Source organism: Sus scrofa, chromosome 8 (assembly GCF_000003025.6).
Source record: "Sus scrofa isolate TJ Tabasco breed Duroc chromosome 8, Sscrofa11.1, whole genome shotgun sequence".
NCBI lineage: Eukaryota > Metazoa > Chordata > Mammalia > Artiodactyla > Suidae > Sus > Sus scrofa.
The window spans coordinates 68,743,589-68,764,352 of record NC_010450.4 but is presented as its reverse complement, the minus strand read 5'-3'; the positions used below and the strand labels follow the sequence as shown (position 1 = coordinate 68,764,352).

The following is a 20,764-nucleotide window of genomic DNA, read 5'->3' as shown; positions in this document are numbered from 1 at the left end:
CTTCTAATGATTTTTTTTTTCAGTTATTGTGTTTTGCATCTCTGCTTGCTTAAGTTTTAAATCTTGTATTTCTTTGCTCAGTGTTTTCTGTAAATTATCCATCTTTCCCTCCAGTTTCTTTCCAATGTCTTGCATCATCTTCAGCATCATCAGTCTAAAGTCTTTTTTCCTGGACACTCAGAATCTTCAAATCACTTAGCTGTTTTTCTGAGGTTTTTTCTTTCTTCCTTATCTTAGTTGTATTTCTCTGTCTTTTCACTTTTATAGGTTTTTGGTGTGGTGTCTTTTTTGCAGACAGTAGAGTTGCAGCCTCTCTTGCTTCTGATGTCTGCCCCCACCCCCCGCCATGGCTGAATTTGGTATGGGTGCTTTCTGTGGGCTTCCTGATGGGAGGGACTGGTGTCTGTCCACTGGGAAGTGGGGCTGATTCTAATCCCTCTTGTGGGTAGGGTTTTATCTCTGGGTCAGATTAGAGGCATTGTGTGCTGGGGGTGGGGTTCTTTAGGCAGCTGTTTACTGATGGTTGGGACTGTGATCCCACTGGATTATTTTTGGCCTGGGGCTTCTCAGCACTGATGGGTGGGGCCAGATTTTCCCAAAATTGCTACCTCAAGAGAAACACATGCTGATGTATATTCCCAAGAGCTGTGCTTCCAGTGTCCTTTCCCTACAACGAGCCACAGTCACTCCCTGTTTTCCCAGGAGATCCTCCAAGCACTGTAGTCAGGTCCAACCCAGATTCCTATGGAGCCTCTGCTTTTCCCTGGGACCCAGTGCACATGAAAGTCTGTGTGCAGCTTTCAAGAATAGGGTCTCCATTTTTCCCAGTCCAATGGAATTCCCACACACAAGCCCCATTGGCCTTCAATTCTAGATGCTCTAGGAGCTCTTTCTCCCAATGCCACATCCCCAGGCATGGGGACGTGGCATGGAGCTCAGAACTCTTGCTCCTGTAGGTGAGTTCTGTGAAACAATTACTTTCCAGTCTGTGGGCTTCTCACCCAAGAGGTATGGGGTTGCTTATATCAGGTAACCACCCCTCCAACCTCTTGATGTGGCCTCCTCTTTGTCTTCTGGAGCAGGACATCTCCTTGAAAGTTTCCAGTCCATTTGGTTGAAGGCCATTCAGCATTTGGTTGTAATTCTGTTGTTTTTATGAGATAAATTGAGCTCCAGTTCTTCTATTCCACCGTCTTAATCCTATCTCCAAGAGAACAAAATTGGCCACCATTTCTTTACTCCTAAAATATGTATTGAGCACCTATTAGGTACTAGCTATCATTCTCTTCATTTTATAGAAAAACAAGACCAAGAGACATTAAGTGACTCACCCTGGTTCTCACAGTTAATGGCTAGCAGAGCCTGAGTCCCACAAGGCAGTCTGACTCCAGCTGCATTCTTATCTCTATGCCCTCATGCCTCTTGTGAAGGAGGACAATCTGCATATAATTTTTAACTCATTTAGAAAGCTTCACTTCATTTAGTTCCCTTCTTGGATGATTTAATAGGTTAATGTCATTACACTGATAAGACTGAGAAAAATGAAATCTAAATAACAAACATTTATAAAGTTTTTGAAATGAAGAACATATGTAGTTCATTGTTCATTGTATTAGGTTCTATCATCCAAGCTAATTATGATCACATAAAGAAAAGCCATTATATTTTTAAAATAAGCGATTAACTGAAAGTGAATAGTCCATACAGTAGTATATGTACCATGAATGTGCACCCAGACCTCCTATTCAGGAGCTGATGGAAGTACTTCTTGAAATGTAGATTCTAGGCCCCATCATAGACTTTGTGCAGTAAAACATCTGGGCAGAAACCCTAAGAATTAGGTGATTCTTAAGTACACAAGCATGCTATAGAACAATCATAACCTTCTTTATTTCCTGAAGGTTAAATAGAATAACAGCTGGTTTTATTTAAAGGCCTATAAAGTTTACTAAAGGAGTATCCAGCATACATAAACACCAAAGTCTTCATATCATGTCAGGCATGTGACGGGGAGACCTTTTGAAGGATGATCTCATAGGTATTCTTTGGCAAAAATCTGGCGAATGTCTTGTATACTCAGGCTGGGCTTACATTAACCTGACATTCTGCTCCCCAAGATGTAAATTTTGTGGCATGATTTAGTGTTTTTGTTATAAAGTCACTTTTTTGTGCAGACAGAAGACAGTCTTTGTGGGGGGCCTTCTGCCACTCTTGCATAAATTATTTTGTGTGTATTATGATGAGATATAATTTATTTAATTATACACCCACTCTTGGATATATAACTTGTATGGATATATAAAAACTTGTCTGGATATGTATATCTACTCTGGACACATAAAAACTTAGATCTGGTTTTTCCTTGATATTATCACTTATAGTACTATTAGAAACTTCAATAATAATTAGCTTAATGTTTCAGGAGTTCCCATTGTGGCTCAGCAGAAATGAATCCGACTAGGATCCATGAGGATGCAGGTTTGACCCCTGGCCTCACTCAGTGGGTTAAGGATCTGGCGTTGATTGCCATGAGCTGTGGTGTAGGTCACAGATGCAGCTTGGATCTGGCATTGCTGTGGCTTTGGTGTAGGCCAGCAACTACAGCTCTGTTTGGACCCCCTAGCCTTGGTACCTCCATATACTGCAGGTGTGGCCCTAAAAAGACACACACACAAAAATTACCTGTTATGTTTTCCTTTTCCATTCCTTTTCCTTCCACTTTTTATGCATTGATACATTATGATCCATTTAAACCCTCATTTTGTCTAAACTCAAACCACATACCTACTGATTTGTTGACTCTTTTTTTTTTTTTTTTTTTTGTCTTTTTGCCATTTCTTGGGCCGCTCCCACAGCACATGGAGGTTCCCAGGCTAGGGGTAGAATCAGAGCTGTAGCCGCCAGCCTACGCCAGAGCCACAGCAACGCGGGATCCGAGCCGCGTCTGCAACCTACACCACAGCTCATGGCAATGCCAGATCCTTAACCCACTGAGCAAGGCCAGGGATTGAACCCTCAAACTCATGGTTCCTAGTCGGATTCATTAACCACTGCGCCACCTTGGGAACTCCTTGTTGACTCATTTTTTAACAAACATTTACTCATCTCTTCATGTGTTTCAGGCTTATTGGACTACTTTATAGCACATGTCCTCATTTTAAAAAATGGATGCAATCATTAATTATCAGAATTTTCTTTTACTCACAAAAGTATTCTGCACTCAAAAACATTTATGTTCCTCTGTCTGCATTACCATGAAGTCAGTATAATGAAGAGTTCCAAAGCAAATAGCATAAAGGAGCACTAACTCTCATATACTGTATGCTTGTTATGTGAACCCACCTGTATTGTAACAACTAGTGTGTAGTACTTACCTAGCTTTCAGCCTTGTTGTATGCAGTTATGTGCTGTGGTGAGTTTTATTATCTGTGATCATTCTTTGCTTTTACTAAGAAAATATCCTGACTTCCATCAAACAAGAGGAAAAATATAGCCCATGAATTTACCCTTGAATACTTTTTTTTTTTTGAAGTTTTGGGTTTATAAACGTTAGAAGAGAGTCCTCTGGAATCGTTAAATATATTGATTAGAGTCAGATGAGATGATCCTTGAAGAGAGAAAGCTTTGATCAATTTCTTTAAGGATTTTTTTTTTGGATATTCTTTTATTCAGGTGGGCAGCATTCAGGGCTGATGAAATAAGAAAAATGGCAGAAATAAGTAGACTGTGTGATGATAAATTATGAGGTTAACTCTCCTGGAGAAAAAAATAAAATAAAACGAGGCTAAAAAAAGGATGTATAGTTTATGACATTTTTGGACAATGACAAAAGGCTTCATTTAATGAGGAAAGGAAATTTGCACTAGCAAATGCTATTGGAGGGACGTTGAGAAAAGATAATTTAAGTGGCCAAACATAGGATGGGTGTGGACAGAAAGCAGGGAAGGAAAAGACCCACTGTGACATATAGAACCTGGAATATGACATTGGATGCAGAAGTGTGGACAGAATGGCAAATCTAAGAATGTTACAGATCAAGAACTATTCAAATTTGGAAGTGGCTTAATGGTGCAAGCAAAGTAGAAATGATTTCAGGGTTTTTATTGCTTGGAGAGGAAGTAAAAAGATTGTTGAAGGATGTATTATTTTGAGATAGGTTAATGCTTTGAGAATAATAATAATAAGACATTGGACCGGCAGTATAGAAATACCCTATAACTCAAGGTATGAAGCTTAAGGGTTAAAAATGTATTAAAACTCCATGACTAAATGATTTATCCAAGGGAACATGTGTAAAAAGCAAAGGGCCTTGGGTGATTCTTTGCCAACTGGAGAAAACACAGGATCTAGCAAAGGACCACCTAAAGAGATGTCTGGAAAACTAAGCGTAGAGAAAAATGAAATGTTGAGTTGGAAGCCTGCATCAGTGCAGAGAGCATGTGATGATTCACCCCATGGAAGAAAGAAAAATGGGCTAGAAATGGGAGCAGTGGTTAGAGACAAAGGAAAGAAATCCTGATTCAACTCCGGTCAGCTTTTGTAAAGAAGCAGCCATAGCGACTGTAGCCTGGATGGAAAGGTGTGAGGAGGACAATCTGCAGATTAGGGGGTGAACATTATTAAGTTGCAAACCACCCCAAAATGAAATGTACTTGCAGGAATGTTTTGTCTAACAAATGCTGGACTAGGTCAGGGGTTTATAAAATATTACTTAAGAGCACCTGGCACATCACAGGTGTTCAGTAGCCGTTTGTCAAATGAACGAGTCTTTTCTCATCTCTGTCATGTGTCTACTCCAATGGATTTCTGTAAATTTTCTGAACACTAAAATTGTGTTAATAGTGATTCTAGTGAAACAGTTATATTTAAATGTAAGCTAAGAACCAGATTGGAAGTAGTAGGGATACAGGAGAGAAAATAGAGGTATCAGGCAAACTCCATGCAAGTATAGAATCAGAGAAGCAAAGCTCTGGAGGTAGGAGGGATCTCGCAGGTCACCGAATAGCCCAGCCCTCTCATGACATGGCTGTGGATTTGAAGCTTAGTTTTGTTAAATAACTTACCACATACGTGTCAAGGTTCAGTTCCAGGAAATTGAAGCCACATCAGCTATTTTAAGCATGAAAGGATTTAATATAAAGAATTAAGCACACATTTAAATTGTTGGAAAGATTGGTTGTTAGGCTTGGGCTCCAGGACTAGTTCCAGAATGAGGCAGCTGGTTGACCCACCTGGGCAGCTGCTGTTGCTGCTCACATCAGGGAGGAGAGAAGGAGCAAGCTGCCATTGGACCTGTTAAGTCCAAAGCTTGCCACTGAAGATGCTCTCTGAGGATGACAAACTAGCACTCCTTCCCTTTCCTCTCAGCATACACAGCTGGTGACTAAACCCAGAATATTTATGGCAAAAAACCTCAGTCCCCACCATGCCTCCCTTGCCACATTTACCACTTCTGAACTCAAATCTCTAGTAAGTGCATTTAATCGGCTTAACCAAATGCTTACCTGAGAGCCTAGCTCAAGCACACTGGAGCTTGCAGTTCCAGCTTCTACAGGAGTGCAAGACACCATGGGGTTGGAATGGGTACTGACTGCCAAAATCACCATATTCACACCTCTGCTGCCACAGCTAGCAAAGCATATCACTGCAACGAGAACATGGGAGGCCAGTTATCATGAACATAAGTGCACAAAAGAGAATTATATAGATTCAGTTCTCCTTCTAGAAATCACATTCTAATACCGAGAGACCTCCAAGTAAGATGATCACTCAATTTGTTCAAACTGGGCCACATCTTAAAGTGGAGAGAAAACATTATGCCAGGATAACAGGTGTGATACAGAACTGGCCCAAGAAAACCAGCTTTGAGCCTATCTGTAAAATATTTAAGATTCTTCATGATAATTGCTTCAGCTTCCCTTAAAGACCGCATCTGTCAACCCAGATCTTGACTTTACATTCTGCTCCATCTTCTTAAAGTTATGTTCCCCCAAGATATCAGCCCTGTTGAGGTCTCATGCATACACTATGTCCTTATCTGGGTATGATCCTCCCTGTTTCTCCATGGGTCTAACTTCTGGGTGTCTTTCAAAATCCAGCACAGCTGACACCTCCTCAGTTGAAATGTTCTTAGATTCTTCTAGGTAGAGGAATTAGGTTCTTCTTCAGTTACATACTTAACTGGTGTGAAAGCATCTGTTTGTATTTTTTTCCCTCCTATAAGCTGTAACCTCCTCAGTGACAGGAACTTTATTCCTAGATGCCAGGTCAGATTCTATACTCAAGAAATGTTTGGTAATGGATGGAAAGAATTAAGGAAGAGTGGAAAGAAATAAAGTAACAAGGGAATGAGGGGAGCCAGGAATCGAAAGGAAGGAAACCCTGCTTCCCCTTCCTTCACTTATCACAAGATTCCTTTCTTGAGTGAATAGTTTCACTCAAAACAAAGGCACCGAGCCCAGGATTACTCCAGTTCGCTGCCTGGAGATTTCTAGTCCGAATCTTGGGGAAGGAGAACCCAGGTTCAGCTTGACAGACACTTAGAATTGGGAAGCCAGAGTTGAGTGTTTTCTGTGGCCCTTGTGGTTGATTTTAAGGGATGGTCCACCATGAACCTGATTTACAGAATTTATTTCTTGCCTTCACGTGTGTAACATGACTTCCTGGAGTTCACCCCCCCCAATTTTCTATCATCTAAATGTGATTTTTAAAATCCTAGTTTGAAATTCTGTAAAGAAATTTAGTGTGGAACACATCAGTGAATATTTCAAACATCATGTTCTTTGGACTGTAAGGCAATACCTATGTTTGCTAAGATTTTAATTTTTTGAACTTGCTCCATGTTTGTGTTAAGTAACAAGCAGCTTTTGGGGTTGGGCTATTCTTGGAAGACAATTTCTTTCTGGAAACACATTTATAGTGAGTGCCTCTTGTCTCAGCCAGCTTTTACTGAACAAAGAAATCCACATTGTTTTTTGAGAAAGGTGAATAGAATTTTTTTGAGACTTACTGAATACTGCTCGGCCTTAAATTTCTTTCTTCTTTGTATAATCCATGTGCTGCAAGGATTTATTCAAGGAAATTTAATGTGTCATAAGAGTATGATTTTTGTATTAAGAAAGGGTTGTCAGGCTGTTTACACTGAACATTTCACTACTAGTAAGTCTGAATAAATGTGTATAGAAAGTCATTTAGGAAAAGCTCAATGGCTAGAGCGAATAGACAGAATAACATGCCTGTAAATCCAGGTTTCTAAACCCCTACTTGTTCTTAGCAAAACCAAATTAAGTGAACTTCTCATCTTGGCCAAGATGGAATAACAAAGACTAGATTTACCTTCCTGTTCCAAACAACCAGAAATGGACAAAACATATGAAATAGTAGTTTGCAAGACACTATCTGGCAGCAGAGGACAGTGGTCCCTAAGAGATGAGAAACAAATGCAGGAAGCCTCAGTGTTACCTCAGTTTGCTCCCTGGAGGGTTTCTAGTCTGACTCTCAGGGAAGGAGCCCCAGGCTGAGCCTGACAGATGCTCAGAGTTGGGAAGCCAGGGCTGAGACTCTAGAGGGTGAAGGTGCCTGAGTTCATATGACTGAGTCTGAGAGAAGAGAGAGCTACACAGAGGTAAAACACTGAAGGTCTGAAGAGGTTCCCCTCTAGTTTTCACTTGAGTCCTGATCAGCACATATACATGAGGAAATTTCAAAGCTTGGAAAAGATCCACCAAGAGGATGAGAGGTAACAGTCCCAAACTTCCCTAGGGCTGGGCTTAGTGCCTGTTCCAGTGAGGGGGACCGGAGGATTCATGGTTCACTCAGCAATGGGATGGAGGGGTCTTGCCTCAGTAGTGGTGAACAGTTAGCTCTTTTTTTTTTTTTTTTTTTTTTTTTTTAGGGCCACAGGTGCAGTATATGGACGTTCCCAGGCTAGGGGGGTCAAATCGGAGCTACAGCTGCCAGCATACACCGCAGCTGCAGCAATGGTAGTTCCAAGCCACCTCTGTGACCTACAGCACAGCTCATGGCAAGGCCAGATCCTTAACCCACTGAGCAGGACCAGGGATCTAACCTGCATCTCATGGATCTTAGTGAGGTTCGTTTTCGCTAAGCCACGACGGGAACTCCCTATGCACAGTTAGCTCTAGATGAGCACTGCTCTCTTCCTGCCTAAATTTTTTTTAATTAAAATATAGTTGATTTACAGTGTTTCTTCAATTTCTATTGTATATCTAAACAAGACCTGAAAGGATCTAACTATTTTTAAGTAATTTAACCTCATCCAAGAACAAAGCTCATAGATATTTATAGGAATACAAATATATGTAGCAGCCAACAAAGTAACATTCTCTATGTCAGACAGCGATCAAATTACCAAGCATGCAAAGAAGTAGGAAATTGCAACCCATAATGATGAGAAAGATCATTCAGAACAGACAGAAATATTAGAATTAGAAACAAAGCATTAAACAGCTATTAAAACTATATTCCATAATTTTAAAAAATAGAAGATAGAGAAACAGCCTCATTTTTTTTTTCATCCATACGATCAATACTATCTGGGAAGATGTATTATAGGTATGTATTTTATATGGGTAAAATGTAAATATTACAGTGTTTCCTTCCTCTAGCATATTTTATTTCTTATATTAAGAGTAGTTTGATTTAAATTCCACATGTAAGTGATATCATATGGTATTTGTCTTTCTCAGTCTGACTTACTTCAATCAGCATAATACTTTCAAAGTCCATTTATGTCACTGCCAATGCCATTATTTTAGCAAATAAGTATCTTTAGTGGAAATTCATTTTAGAAATGGCTCAACAATCTTATGAGAAGGCCAAAAATACTATGTTATTAAATGTAATTTAATAATGTCATTTGTGGGTTAGGAATTGCCCTATACCATTCATGGTATGTGGTAGCAAATGTTCTGTCATAAATTTGTCTTAAATATGTAGTAGTTATTATGGCTCAGATATACTGACCACATAAGATAAAATCATACTTACATGACCTTGCATCTAAACATAGGCCAAAACTGTTTCATTGGCATTATTCAAATAAGCATAACGCTTAAAATTTAAAAAATGTTGAATGGCTTCTTCTTTAATATTTTTATGTTATGATAATAGACTTTTATTTTATTTTATTTTATTTTATTTTATTTTATTTTATTTTTATTTTTAGGGATGCACCCACAGCATATGGAAGTTCCCAGGCTAGGGGTCAAATCAGAGGTGTAGCTGCAGGCCTACACCACAGCCACAGCGATGCCAGATCTGAGTCACATCTGCAACCTATGCCACAGCTTGTGGCAACACTGGATCCTTAACTCATTGAGTGAGGCCAGGAATCAAACCTGCATCTTCATGGATACTAGTCGGTTCTTAACCTGCTGAGCCACAGTGGGAACTCCACAATTTTAATTAATTAATTTATTAATTAATTTATTTTTTTTATGGCTGCATCACGGCATAGGGAAGTTCCCACCCAAGGATTGAATCCAAGCCACAGTTGCAGCAACAGCAGATCCTTTAGCCCACTGTGCAATGGGGATCATCCCCATACCTCCACTGGGAACCAAGCCTCTGCAAGCAGATTCTTAACCTACTGCACCACACCAATAGACATTTTTAATTCCATGTTGCCATAAATCTACTTTAATAACAATTTATTGGATGTAGCATAGTAAAAATTTAATGCATCACAACAAAAAGGCATAAAGTGAATTTTTAATCACTTAGTATATAATTCTATGCTATGGATGTGTAAATAGATAAATAATCTAGATCTCAGCTTTACCCAACCTTTTGTAGATTATCTATAAAATATTGAAACATAGATAACATTTTATTTTTCAGAGCAGAGACTAAAGATGTCCTTGACAATATTCTGATATTTGTCTTCGCCTTCAGACTTTAACACTCTCTTCTTTAAATGGTGAATGAGAAGTTTTTTCTTATTGTGATAAATTACCAGACCTCTGCATTGTCATGAATTGTTTTATATCATAAAGTAGGTTCTTTTATAGTGCATTTTTCCATGTAAAATATGTTTTAAGAATTATATCCTTGATCAAGGATTTGCAACAAATTAATTATACATGTAATCAGTCATATATGATCAAAAAAGCTGTAACAATCATAAGCAACTTTAATATCTAAGATAGAAATTATGGCCCAATTATTAATTATGGAGCTCTAGCCAGGAAGGAGATCCTCTAGCACAGCCCATTTATTTTCCAGATAAGGTAACTGAGGCTCACAGATAAGTTTGACATCTTTCTCAAAATCATGCAGATGGATCTTGGCAAAGCCGGTCCAGACCTCTGTTCTCATTGTATTTGTTTTATTGCTGCATTAAAAAAATTCCCACAAACTCAGTGGCTTAACACCATACTCTTTTATTAGCTCAGCATTCTGTAGATCAGAATCCAAGGTCCCTGGACGGGTTCTAAGCTTAGGGTATCACAAGGTCCAAATGAAGGCTCTAGCCAATTTGAACTCTGCTCTGGAGGCTCTGGAAAAGAATCCACTTCCAGGATCATTTAGGCTGTTGGCAGAGTTGAGGTCCTTGGCGTAGGACTGAGTCCCCTACCTCCTTGCTGGTGTTGACTGCCTGCATCTTGAAGCCTTGCTCTGGATCTTGCACAGGCTCCTTCTAGCCTCAAAGCCAACAATGGTAAGTTATACTGTCACAGTTCACATTTCAGACCTTCTCTCTGCAGCCAACCAGCAAAAACTCTCCACTTTTAATGGCTCAGAAGAGTTAAAATGCCTGGATAATGCCTCTATTTCACAGTCAACTGTGCATATACCATAATAATATTTCATCAAATTCACAAGTTCTGGGGACCTCTGTGAGGCTATTTCAGAAAGTTTGCCTTCCACACTCCTGAATCTATTCTGATTTTCTTTGTTTTGGACCACACAGCCTCACTCTGAAAGATCTATAATATACATACAAATTATAAGTTTGCATATATGTATAAAAAGTTTACACATAGCTCACACAAATAACTTAGATATTCATGTGGCTCATTCCATCACTTTACAAGATCTCTGTCTACTTCTGGCCTTCTTTTAAACATCATTTCTAAAAATGGTGCCCACTTCACCTTGTCATCTCACTCCCCTCATCTGTCTTATTCTCCTTATGCTACTTCATTCTTATCACTGGAATGTAAGTTCTATGCAGGCAGACTCCACGTCTGCTTTGTCCCCTGCTGTACTCCCTCCCAGTGCTTAGAACAGTACCAGGTCTAGTAGCCTTGTTCTTTAAATATGTATCAGAGATAATAAGTGGGAGTTCCTGTCGTGGCACAGTGGTTAACGAATCTGACTAGGAATCATGAGGTTGCGGGTTTGATCCCTGCCTTGCTCAGTGGGTTAAGGATCCATTGTGCCTTGAGTTGTAGTGTAGCTCACAGACTCGGCTTGGATCCTTCGTTGCTGTGGCTCTGGTGTAGACCGGTGGCTACAGCTCCAATTAGACCCCTAGCCTGGAAACCTCCATATGCCACAGGAGCGGCCCCAGAAAAAAGCCAAAAAGACAGAAAAAAAAAAAAAAAGAAATAATGTGGGAAATGTTAATATTCAGAGTTTGTGTAAATTTTTATTAAATCACTCCACATACCTTTGGAGAAGAAGTATTCTCAGGTAGAGTATCTGAGGAAATTTGAGAAAAAAAATCCCTTTACTCCTAATAAAGTAGCATATAGAGGCAACTGATAAAAATAATTTGAACTTTGAAATTGAGAGCTGTGAAATGGAGTTCTCTTTATCCTTTATGCAGTTGAGTTTACTTAGAAAACTTAAACTTATAGCAGTTTAAGATAAGTAGGATGTAGTTTGGCAAATTGGGTGTAAAGACCTCTTCCTTCTCTTAGATTTATTAGACCTGTACTACAAAGCCATGAATAAGAAAGAACATAATGTAATCAAAAGGAGGAGAAATGTTCATTAACATACTATTAAGTGCATAAAGAACTAATGTTTGAAAATTAAAAACAATGCTGTCTTCCAAAAGAAATCCTATAAAATTGGATTGTGATGATCATTGTACAACTATAAATGTAATAAATTCATTGAGTAATAACAAAAAAACTTTGATTTTAGCTGTATAAAAGCAACAGAAGAAACAAACTAGAAAAAAGATCACTAAAAACAAATGAAGTACTAAAATGAGATGAAGAGAATAAAATAATTAATTTAGGAGATTTTTAATATAAACAGAATGTATCATCCTTTTCAAAGGATTCTACTGCTCAAGAATATTCATTAAAGAAGAGTGAGAAGAAAATGAGGAAAATTGAGGACTATAGCAAGAAGGATATAGGTGGTTTATTTATCAGGGGTCTTTTATTTTCAGTTGTTAGGAACTAACATCAAGCTATCTTCAGCAAGAATATTTTCAAAAGAAGTTAGAGAAGAAAATCAGGTGGTAATGGTTTATTGACTCCAAAAACTGAAAAGGTCAAGGTTTAAGAAATGATTGAATTCAGAAGCTCAGAGTCGTCATTGGAACATCACTCATCTCTCCATTAATAATCTTCACTTTCCTCTTCTTGCATTAAACTTCAGCGATTCTTCCATGCTCACCCTCAGCATCTTCAAGGTCATATTCTGCCAATTTCAAGCTCAGTAGAGAGAACTCCTCTCTCCTATAGTTCCAAATAAACAGTCCTAAGTCATAGTTGCATTGGCATGAGTTAGGCCACTGCCCATCCAATTACTAGAGTCAAGGAAATGGAATATAGTTCTTGCCTGCCTGGGTCAGTGTCCACTGCTAGAGCTGAGTACAGAAGGGTGGAATAGGGAGGTGAAGCCAGGAGGATGTAGATCCATGTAACTGCATGAGCTGCCTGGAGAAAGATGGATTCTCCACACCTAGAGTACCAGAATACAGAATTCTCATTTAAATTTGAATTCAGATAAACGTGGAATAAGTTTTTAGCATTAGGTATGTGCCATGATGTCATTTGGTACATACTTAAACAAAAGTTTATCTGACATTTGAATTTAATAGAGAATCCTGTATTCTGTCTGACAGCCCACCCACACCAAAACATTTCAATGATTTATTCAAAAAAATGGATGGAATGGGGCTGAGCGAGCAACAGTGATGAGAGTCCACTACTGTAGGAAAGGTGGACCAAACCTTTCAACAGATATTACCGGGCCAGAAGAATGTGGATGTGATCTGTAGGCAAGCGATTACAATAAGAGAAATGAAACATAAAATGCATGAATGCAAACTAAGAATAAGAGAGACCAATGGAAGAGGGAATAGGGAAAAGGAGGATTTGAAAAGGGGGATTCAGCAAGGTGAGCTGCCTGTGCAACTTCCGTTTCCCTTCCTCTTTTATTTCAAGGCCTTCCCCTTCATCCTTTCAAATAGGATCTCAGTACTATTCATGATCTCACACTTTTCCTAAATGTGTACTTCACTGGCCCTCAGTGACAGAAGTAGATTTCTGATTGGACTAAGACACCAATGGGAATGGGGTCTGTTCTTTGATTTTTATGTGGCTTTGTGATTAAATTCTGGCCACTGAAATATGTAGTTCAGTGTCCAGAGGGCTTCAAGGAAAGTCTGTTGGCCTGCTTTTAAGAAAGCATGCATGAAGATACAATTTGTTGTACCTGATTATAATGCTGAAATTGGTGAAGCCATTCTGAAGTAATCAAAGAAGGTAATCTGAAGACAAAATCTGTATATCAAGAACTGTAGGATATGAAAAGACGGAGAGAATGGTGTACTTGATGATCTGTTGATGAGCTGAGTAGCCCAGGAATCACTCTACCTCTATGCCTCTCATAGTGGAAACTAATATATTCCCTAATTGTTTAAAACACTTTAAATAAGGTTTTCTTTTATTTGTGGCTGAAAACATTCTAACTGACATGTAAGAGATTATTATTGAAAGCCAGGATTTTTTTTTTTTTTATATTGGACACTGAGGTGACTTTTCCATTTTGTTTGCTAATGATCACAAACTCAAAGCCTGAAAACATTATTTTTCTTTTTGCTTAAAATGTAAGTTTTCCATCTAAAAGATTACATATGCCACCCCTTGAAGTAGTCAGTAAAACAAAAGCAAACATGTATTTTAGAATTAGAGCTTTTGGGGACAAGAAGTCACGGAAATTAATATTTATTCAATGGTAATGTCTTTTTCTCAAAAAAAGCAACAGTTACTTAATGAAATTTCAGAATTGACATCATAAATTGGCTTGAATATAGTTCTTTGAACTGTCATTGTGGAATTTCCCAGTTGGTGAAGATTCAGTTGCTTTTCACAGAAACGTTTTCTATCTTGATGGAATAGTGCCCCTCTATGTGTGGAGATGCTGTTCCCCTATATTTTTGGAATCATAACAATATAAATTTTTTAACATTATATCAATGGAAAAGTCACTATTGGATGTTACAAACAGGTCAACACAATTATTTAAGTTAACTCCTTTTGCTCCTGATCTTAACAGATGACGTGGTGGATTTTATGTCTATTTTTAGCTCTAATCTTAGGATCTCCACTTACCATTGGAAAATCCAGCTTGTGGTATTCCAGTCACTTCATTTTCACAGCAGTAGTCTGTTCATGAACAAGGCCAAATTTCTACATATAGATTAATTCTGTGTTTATTGTTACTGCAAAATATTTTTCTTCCTCCTTTTCTGAAGTGATGCACTACAGAGAAAAGCTGCTGTGGGACACTTTGGTAAAGTGAATCCTACTTTATCATCCATTTATTAACATGAAATTAACTTGCATTCCCAGAGGGAGTAGGAGAGCAGGGAGCATCTATCCAACAAAAGTAAATATTATCAATGTCATATCTGTCAAGACCAGATTCAGTGGCCCCAAAGAAAACCCAGACATGGCCTAAACATGAGGGAGAAGCCATCCCCCATGTGCAACAACATCTGGCCCAAGGCAACCCAGGGCTGGGTTGCCCTCTCCATAGTCACCTTGGGTCAGATCCCTCTTTTATAGCTACTCTGTCAAACTCAGCACATACTTCGAATCCAAAGTTACCTCAAAGAACTCCTAATATCACGTCCTCGGTCCAGGCAGCTGGAAGGAATACTGAGTGAAGGACCAAAGGGGCTTGCTTGCCAGATGAATCACCCACCTTTGAGAAACCTGTGTAGAAGCCTTTCATACAAACTAATTTAAGCCACTGAGGTATAAGCAATACCTCAGTTTGTATCTCATTGGCTTATCCTAAATCATGTGTGGTCCTTAGTTTTAAGGGAGTTTGCTGATGACTTTTAGCTGGGTTTATTGCTACCTCATGTTGAACTGGCCTTCCACTCCTTAGGCATAAGAGAATGGATATAGGCTAGATGATTCTATACCATTCTCTATCTAGTATGCTTATTCCACCCAAAGTGTATTTGTATCAGATACAGAATTAGAGCTCATATCTTTCCAATTTTAACTTTGTCTCCTGCCATTTTTCACACCATAGGACTTTTTTCTGAGGTGGGAAGTGATTTCACCACCCTACACTTAGATTTCCCTGTAAATAAAATTAAGCACATAAACATGCTGTATTCCATTCTGAACATGTCTTAAGCCCAAGTGTTATAATCATCAAAACAAATTACATTCTACCTTACCTGTTTGCTAATTTCAAAAGTCTGATTTAACCATGTATCCTGTCTTTAGCACTAAAAGTTCAGTATTTATTGTGACTAGATTCGTTACCTTTGTGCCCCAAATATTTCATGTTTTCCAAAAGCAGGCTTTGTAGTAAAGTCATTCTTTTTCTGCAAGTTCCTTTATAGCATTTGGGAAGCTATGGGGTACAAAAAAATCGGGGGGATATAATCAGAAAGCTTCCAAAATATTAATTCTTTCAGTAACTTCTAAGGTAGGTTTCAAAAACCCACAATTTCCAAAAAGTTTGAAAAAGAAAATTCACTCTAAGTACTAAGAGAATTGCCTTTCATATTTTTGTGAAGCTTGAAAATAACCAATTGCAAGACCTTATTGATTGATACATTCTAAGATGCTGTTTTCCTGCTGATTCTGTTATCACACCAGTCACTCTCTGCTGACCAGCTCAGCCACAATCTTTCAAGTCACCTTGAATGCACTTACTTAGCAAGATGCCAACAGATTGTCACCAGAGATCCATAGTTTGCAACACCCAACACAAAATACCACTCTCTTTTCACTTCTTGAACTTGCCTATTGCCCTTTCTGAGATTCCTCGGTCCTTAAAGTGGAAAACAGATCTGATAAGGAATGTTTGGACATGATTAGCAGGATATTTACCTTTAATTGTTCCTATTCCTATACTTACAGGGGCGAGGGGAGGGACACAAAGATGACGGTAGAATTAGAGACAGAGGAGATCTAAGATTTTGTCAAAGCATATGTGCGCTTTTAAACTCTGGCTTTGTAAAGGTGTGAACTATTCCTAAAAGGCATCTTCTGATACCCTCATTTAGATATGCTCAAAGTAGAACTTGTAGAAGTGATTTAAGCCTATACAGTTGTGACTTGATGATACAGATTCAGCTTCATTCTGAATATAAATCCATCTGGGACAATTGTGTGGTTCCCAGAGCTAACACCTAAAGAGTTCTTAACCTTCAGGGTCTACCATGTGTGGGTACTCAGTAAATCTTCATCGAGTCGAGGTCAGTGCCATCTATAAATTTACTCTTTTGAATTGGATATTAGGTTTTTCATCTACTAAGCATGTTCATCTCATTGGAAAAATCCTAATTTTGCCTGAAAATAAGCATTCTAGATTCTTCTCTGCTTTATCTACTTTGTGCTTGGCATGAGATACTGTTACCCTCATTCTTTCTGAAGTTACCAGCAATTCAGATTTTCCTTTCCTAATTCCAAATTTGTTCCTACCTCTTTTAAAAAAGAACTATAGCCATTTGATTTGTAATATATAAAATAAAATGTAGAAGCTTTAAAAGGTGTAGAAAGCTTCTCTTAATGGGAAATCATCATCATAGCAGTAGTAATAGCCATAAATACTATTTATTGAGCACTTATATCTTAACACTAGTCATATCATTACAGCAACTATGCAAAGTAGGCATTATTATCCCATTTTACAGATGGGAAAACTGAAGTTCAGAAAGGTTAGGCATCTTAAGTAAAATGACCCCACTTGGATGTGACACTGCCAGGATTTGAAGCCAGGTATATCAGGTTATAAATCTCAAGATCACTATATTATAAAGTAGGCATACTAAGAAAAATTCATTATGAATGAGGACATTTCACAGCCTCTGAACTACTTGTACTTAATAGAGATATGTATAAATAAAAGTGCCAGGAGTTATTCCACAGTGTTTCTTTGAAATGTTTGACATTGCCCTCTTTAGGAGTCGTAGATAAGAACATTGGACAGCACAGGAGGAAATAGAGTCAGAGGTATTCTTGATTGAATAAAAGCAGTGGTTGAAAGGAAAAGCTTCTCTTGCAATGGTTGAAAGACAAAGTCTTCCTTTCTCATTCTCAAGTTCCTCATGCAATGAAAAAAAAGATTCTCTTCTCTTAACCAGAAAACCACCTATTTAAGGAAGGATGCAAAGGCCAAAGCAAAGGTGTCTTAGACCAGAATGAGCTATCCTTCTGAAATAAGCATTCAGCCTTCTTCATTCATGCATCAGACTTAATGACATGATGACATTGCTAGTTTATTTCCATTGGACACTGTCACTGATAGTTCTGCCAAGTAAGAACCATTTTTAGAACTGGGAGCTCATGTTTGAATTTCCTATTTGTACACTAGCTATCACAACCTTGCACATTCTCAAGTGTGTGAAGAGACTTGAGGTTGAATAGTAAAGCTGTTTGCAGGTGCAGTTTCTTACCCTCAGTGTGGGTTTACAGTTCTTAAAAACAACTTTTGAGGAAAGCTTTCTGTTTGATGTGGATGGTGGTGAGAATTATTTACATATTGTGGAGCCAATGTGATTCCCTGACGAGGAAAAAATGCCAGCTAATGATCTAACATTTGCTCTAGGGTCAAAGTGAATTCAGTATAGCTTTCAACCCTGAGAAGTCATATTCAGAGCTTGTGCCCATACTTGTAGGAGAAGGTGCTAGTGTTTCTCCATATTTTTTAAAAGTGGAAAGGGTGTGAATGAGACCTGTACTTCTGCCACTTCTAATCCCATGTGGCTTGGCCTTGGTCACCAATCTTCTTGGCCAAGGGACTTTACTTTTTGCCCCCTCAACTTTACTAAAACCACAAAGGTGGAGAGGAAAATGCCTATTCATTAATGTCAGACACTGATTCAAATGGCTTGCAGACCTCAGTACAGCATTCAATAAGCCTCCATATAGAGCGTGAGTCAGAACTGGTTCTGTCAAACTTGTTTTATATATATTATGGTTGTTTTAGACATCGAGGCAGTGTGTAAAATAAAATCCTTTCCAGGTTTTATATCTTTGAAATGTAAATGAGTATTCTTTCAGTTCTGTATGAGCAGTTTTGAATAATATCTTTTATTTCAGTATCCAAATCATATATTTTATTTTTCAGTTCACCAAACATTTTCTTTGCCAAAAATATGGTAATCTGAAGGCAGATCATCTAGATAATTAGAACCTGAGAATGCTTCTCTGTTTCTTTCTCTCCAGGTGGATGGATGGATGGAAGGATAGATAGATAGATGATCTAGAGATATGTATGTATCTGGTTATCTGTATATTTCTCTATATGTATATCTGTTTGGAAAGTTCAAAAAATAAATTCCTTCCACAGCATAAAGTAAATTGTTTCACATATAGGTAATTTTCTGGCTGATTTCTTACTTTGGTTTCTCATGGATTCAGATACGTAGCTGTCAAAATGACCTGCTACTCAAATGATGGCTAGTACAAATGTAGAAGGCCTAGAGTGTCTCCCTAGCATCATGTACTAGAAAACCATGTTCCTAAGAAATGAAGTAATATATGATGACTGATCATCGTACCATTAAATGCTGTTGTGTTGCCACACTATATAATTTGGTTTTTAAGTTAAAGCTACTGGAAAAAGAAGCAGTTTAAGTTTATGTGATACACATTCCACACTCCATGATGAAAGTAACTTAAGTTAACCACTGTAAGCTTATCAACCTGAGATTTTAAAATTTATAGTCTCTGTTTATTTAATGACTACTTCACCTGCACATGTTCTGTGCCCCCACTTTCTGTGCATTAAGGAAACAGCTGGAAGAAGACAAAAGTACTCTTATCTTCATGGAGCAGTTGGTCTGGCTGGTGGCACTGCCTTCTGTGCAGTGGTATTATGTTACCCTCAATATTGATTGCTGTTCTGTATCAAATGTATGGGAGATCTATCTGATCCCATGCGTATGCACATAATTTAAGGAACAAACTGAAAAGCAGCATCTCGGTGACTATGCATGATAATTATCGGCCCCCAAGAAGATCCTTTTTTGTAAGAAGTCATTAGAAAGCCCACTGGGGAAACTGAAACACCTGGGTTCCTTTTGTTTCTTCATAGAGTCGAATCTGGAAGGCCTTGATGATCTAGGTACTGTTTACAGCAGCGTTGATCAGCAGCTGAATGAAACCATGAGGCGCCGCAGGCACGCGGGAGAAAATGATTACAACATCGAGGTGCTGCTGGGAGTGGATGACTCTGTGGTCCGTTTCCATGGCAAAGAGCACGTCCAAAACTACCTCCTAACCCTCATGAACATTGTGAGTAGTGACTCCCTCTTTGAGACTTTTTAATTTTTTAGTTCCCTTATCCTGTTATCAGAGGGTCTTTTGGAAACATCTCTGAGGTTGGCTGGGACTGTGCACCGCATCCAAAATGTGGACATAACTTCATTTAGTTCAAATATGGATCTACATTTTTAGCATACAAGAATGCAAAAATAAAGGAAGCCTTAAGTCGGATTTCCTTTTGGGTGATCAACTGGTCTTCATTGTCATCTAAGAGAAATCATAAATGTAAAAAAATTGTAATGCAATGGAATTGTAACATGAATTACTCTTTTCCTTTGGTTCTGTGGATAATCAAAATTCTCAGGAGTTCCCACTGTGGCTCAGTGGGTTAAGAACCCGACTAGTATCTATGAGGATGCAGGTTCAATCCTTGATCTTGCTTGGTGGGTCAAAGTGTCCAGCATTGCCATGAGCTTCAGTGTAGGTTGCAGACATGGCTCGGATCTGGTGTTGCTGTGGCTGTGGTGTAGGCCGGCAGCTGCAGCTCCGATTCATCCCCAGCCTGGGAACTCCCAAAAGCCATAGGTATGGCGGTAAAAAGAATAAAAGAATAAAAACCAAAAAATCCTCTCAGGACTTTGTCCATCTGACTTGACAAAGACCATGAAGGATGAGCTAGTTCTGTCTAGGATCGATTTGCATCTAAGGATGATGAGGAATTATTTAGGCTTAATAACTCTGTGTGGATGCTTGTCATTAAAGCTTTTGAATAGAGTGACAGTTTTCAACATTACATTGAAGGTAATATAGGTACCAATCACAGTCAACTCTTGGCACAGTGATGCACTGCAGTTATAAAGGACTCTTTAAATGTGTTCTTTATTTCTTCTTTATGAGCCTTATTCTTATCCAGAAGAAATATAGTCAATATCCTCAAATTGGTGTTCTTTTATTCCTTGTGAATTGGCAGAGAGCAGTTGAGGGAAAGTAATACATAAATCATCTATTTCTAAAAGATCATTGAGCTAGTGCACTCTATTTTATATATTTTATATCCTAGAATTAGAAAATACAAATACACATTATGTTGATAC

General features: G+C 38.4%; 1 protein-coding gene across 1 annotated transcript in view; it reads left to right on the top strand.

The window, feature by feature from the left end:
• Positions 1 to 20,764, top strand: part of ADAMTS3 (ADAM metallopeptidase with thrombospondin type 1 motif 3) — a 273,471-nt gene that overhangs the window by 184,185 nt on the left and 68,522 nt on the right. Inside the window, exon 5 of the mRNA XM_021101423.1 lies at positions 19,501 to 19,700. Within this exon, the coding sequence (XP_020957082.1) occupies positions 19,501 to 19,700 (200 nt within the window). The remainder of the gene's footprint in view (positions 1 to 19,500; positions 19,701 to 20,764) is intronic.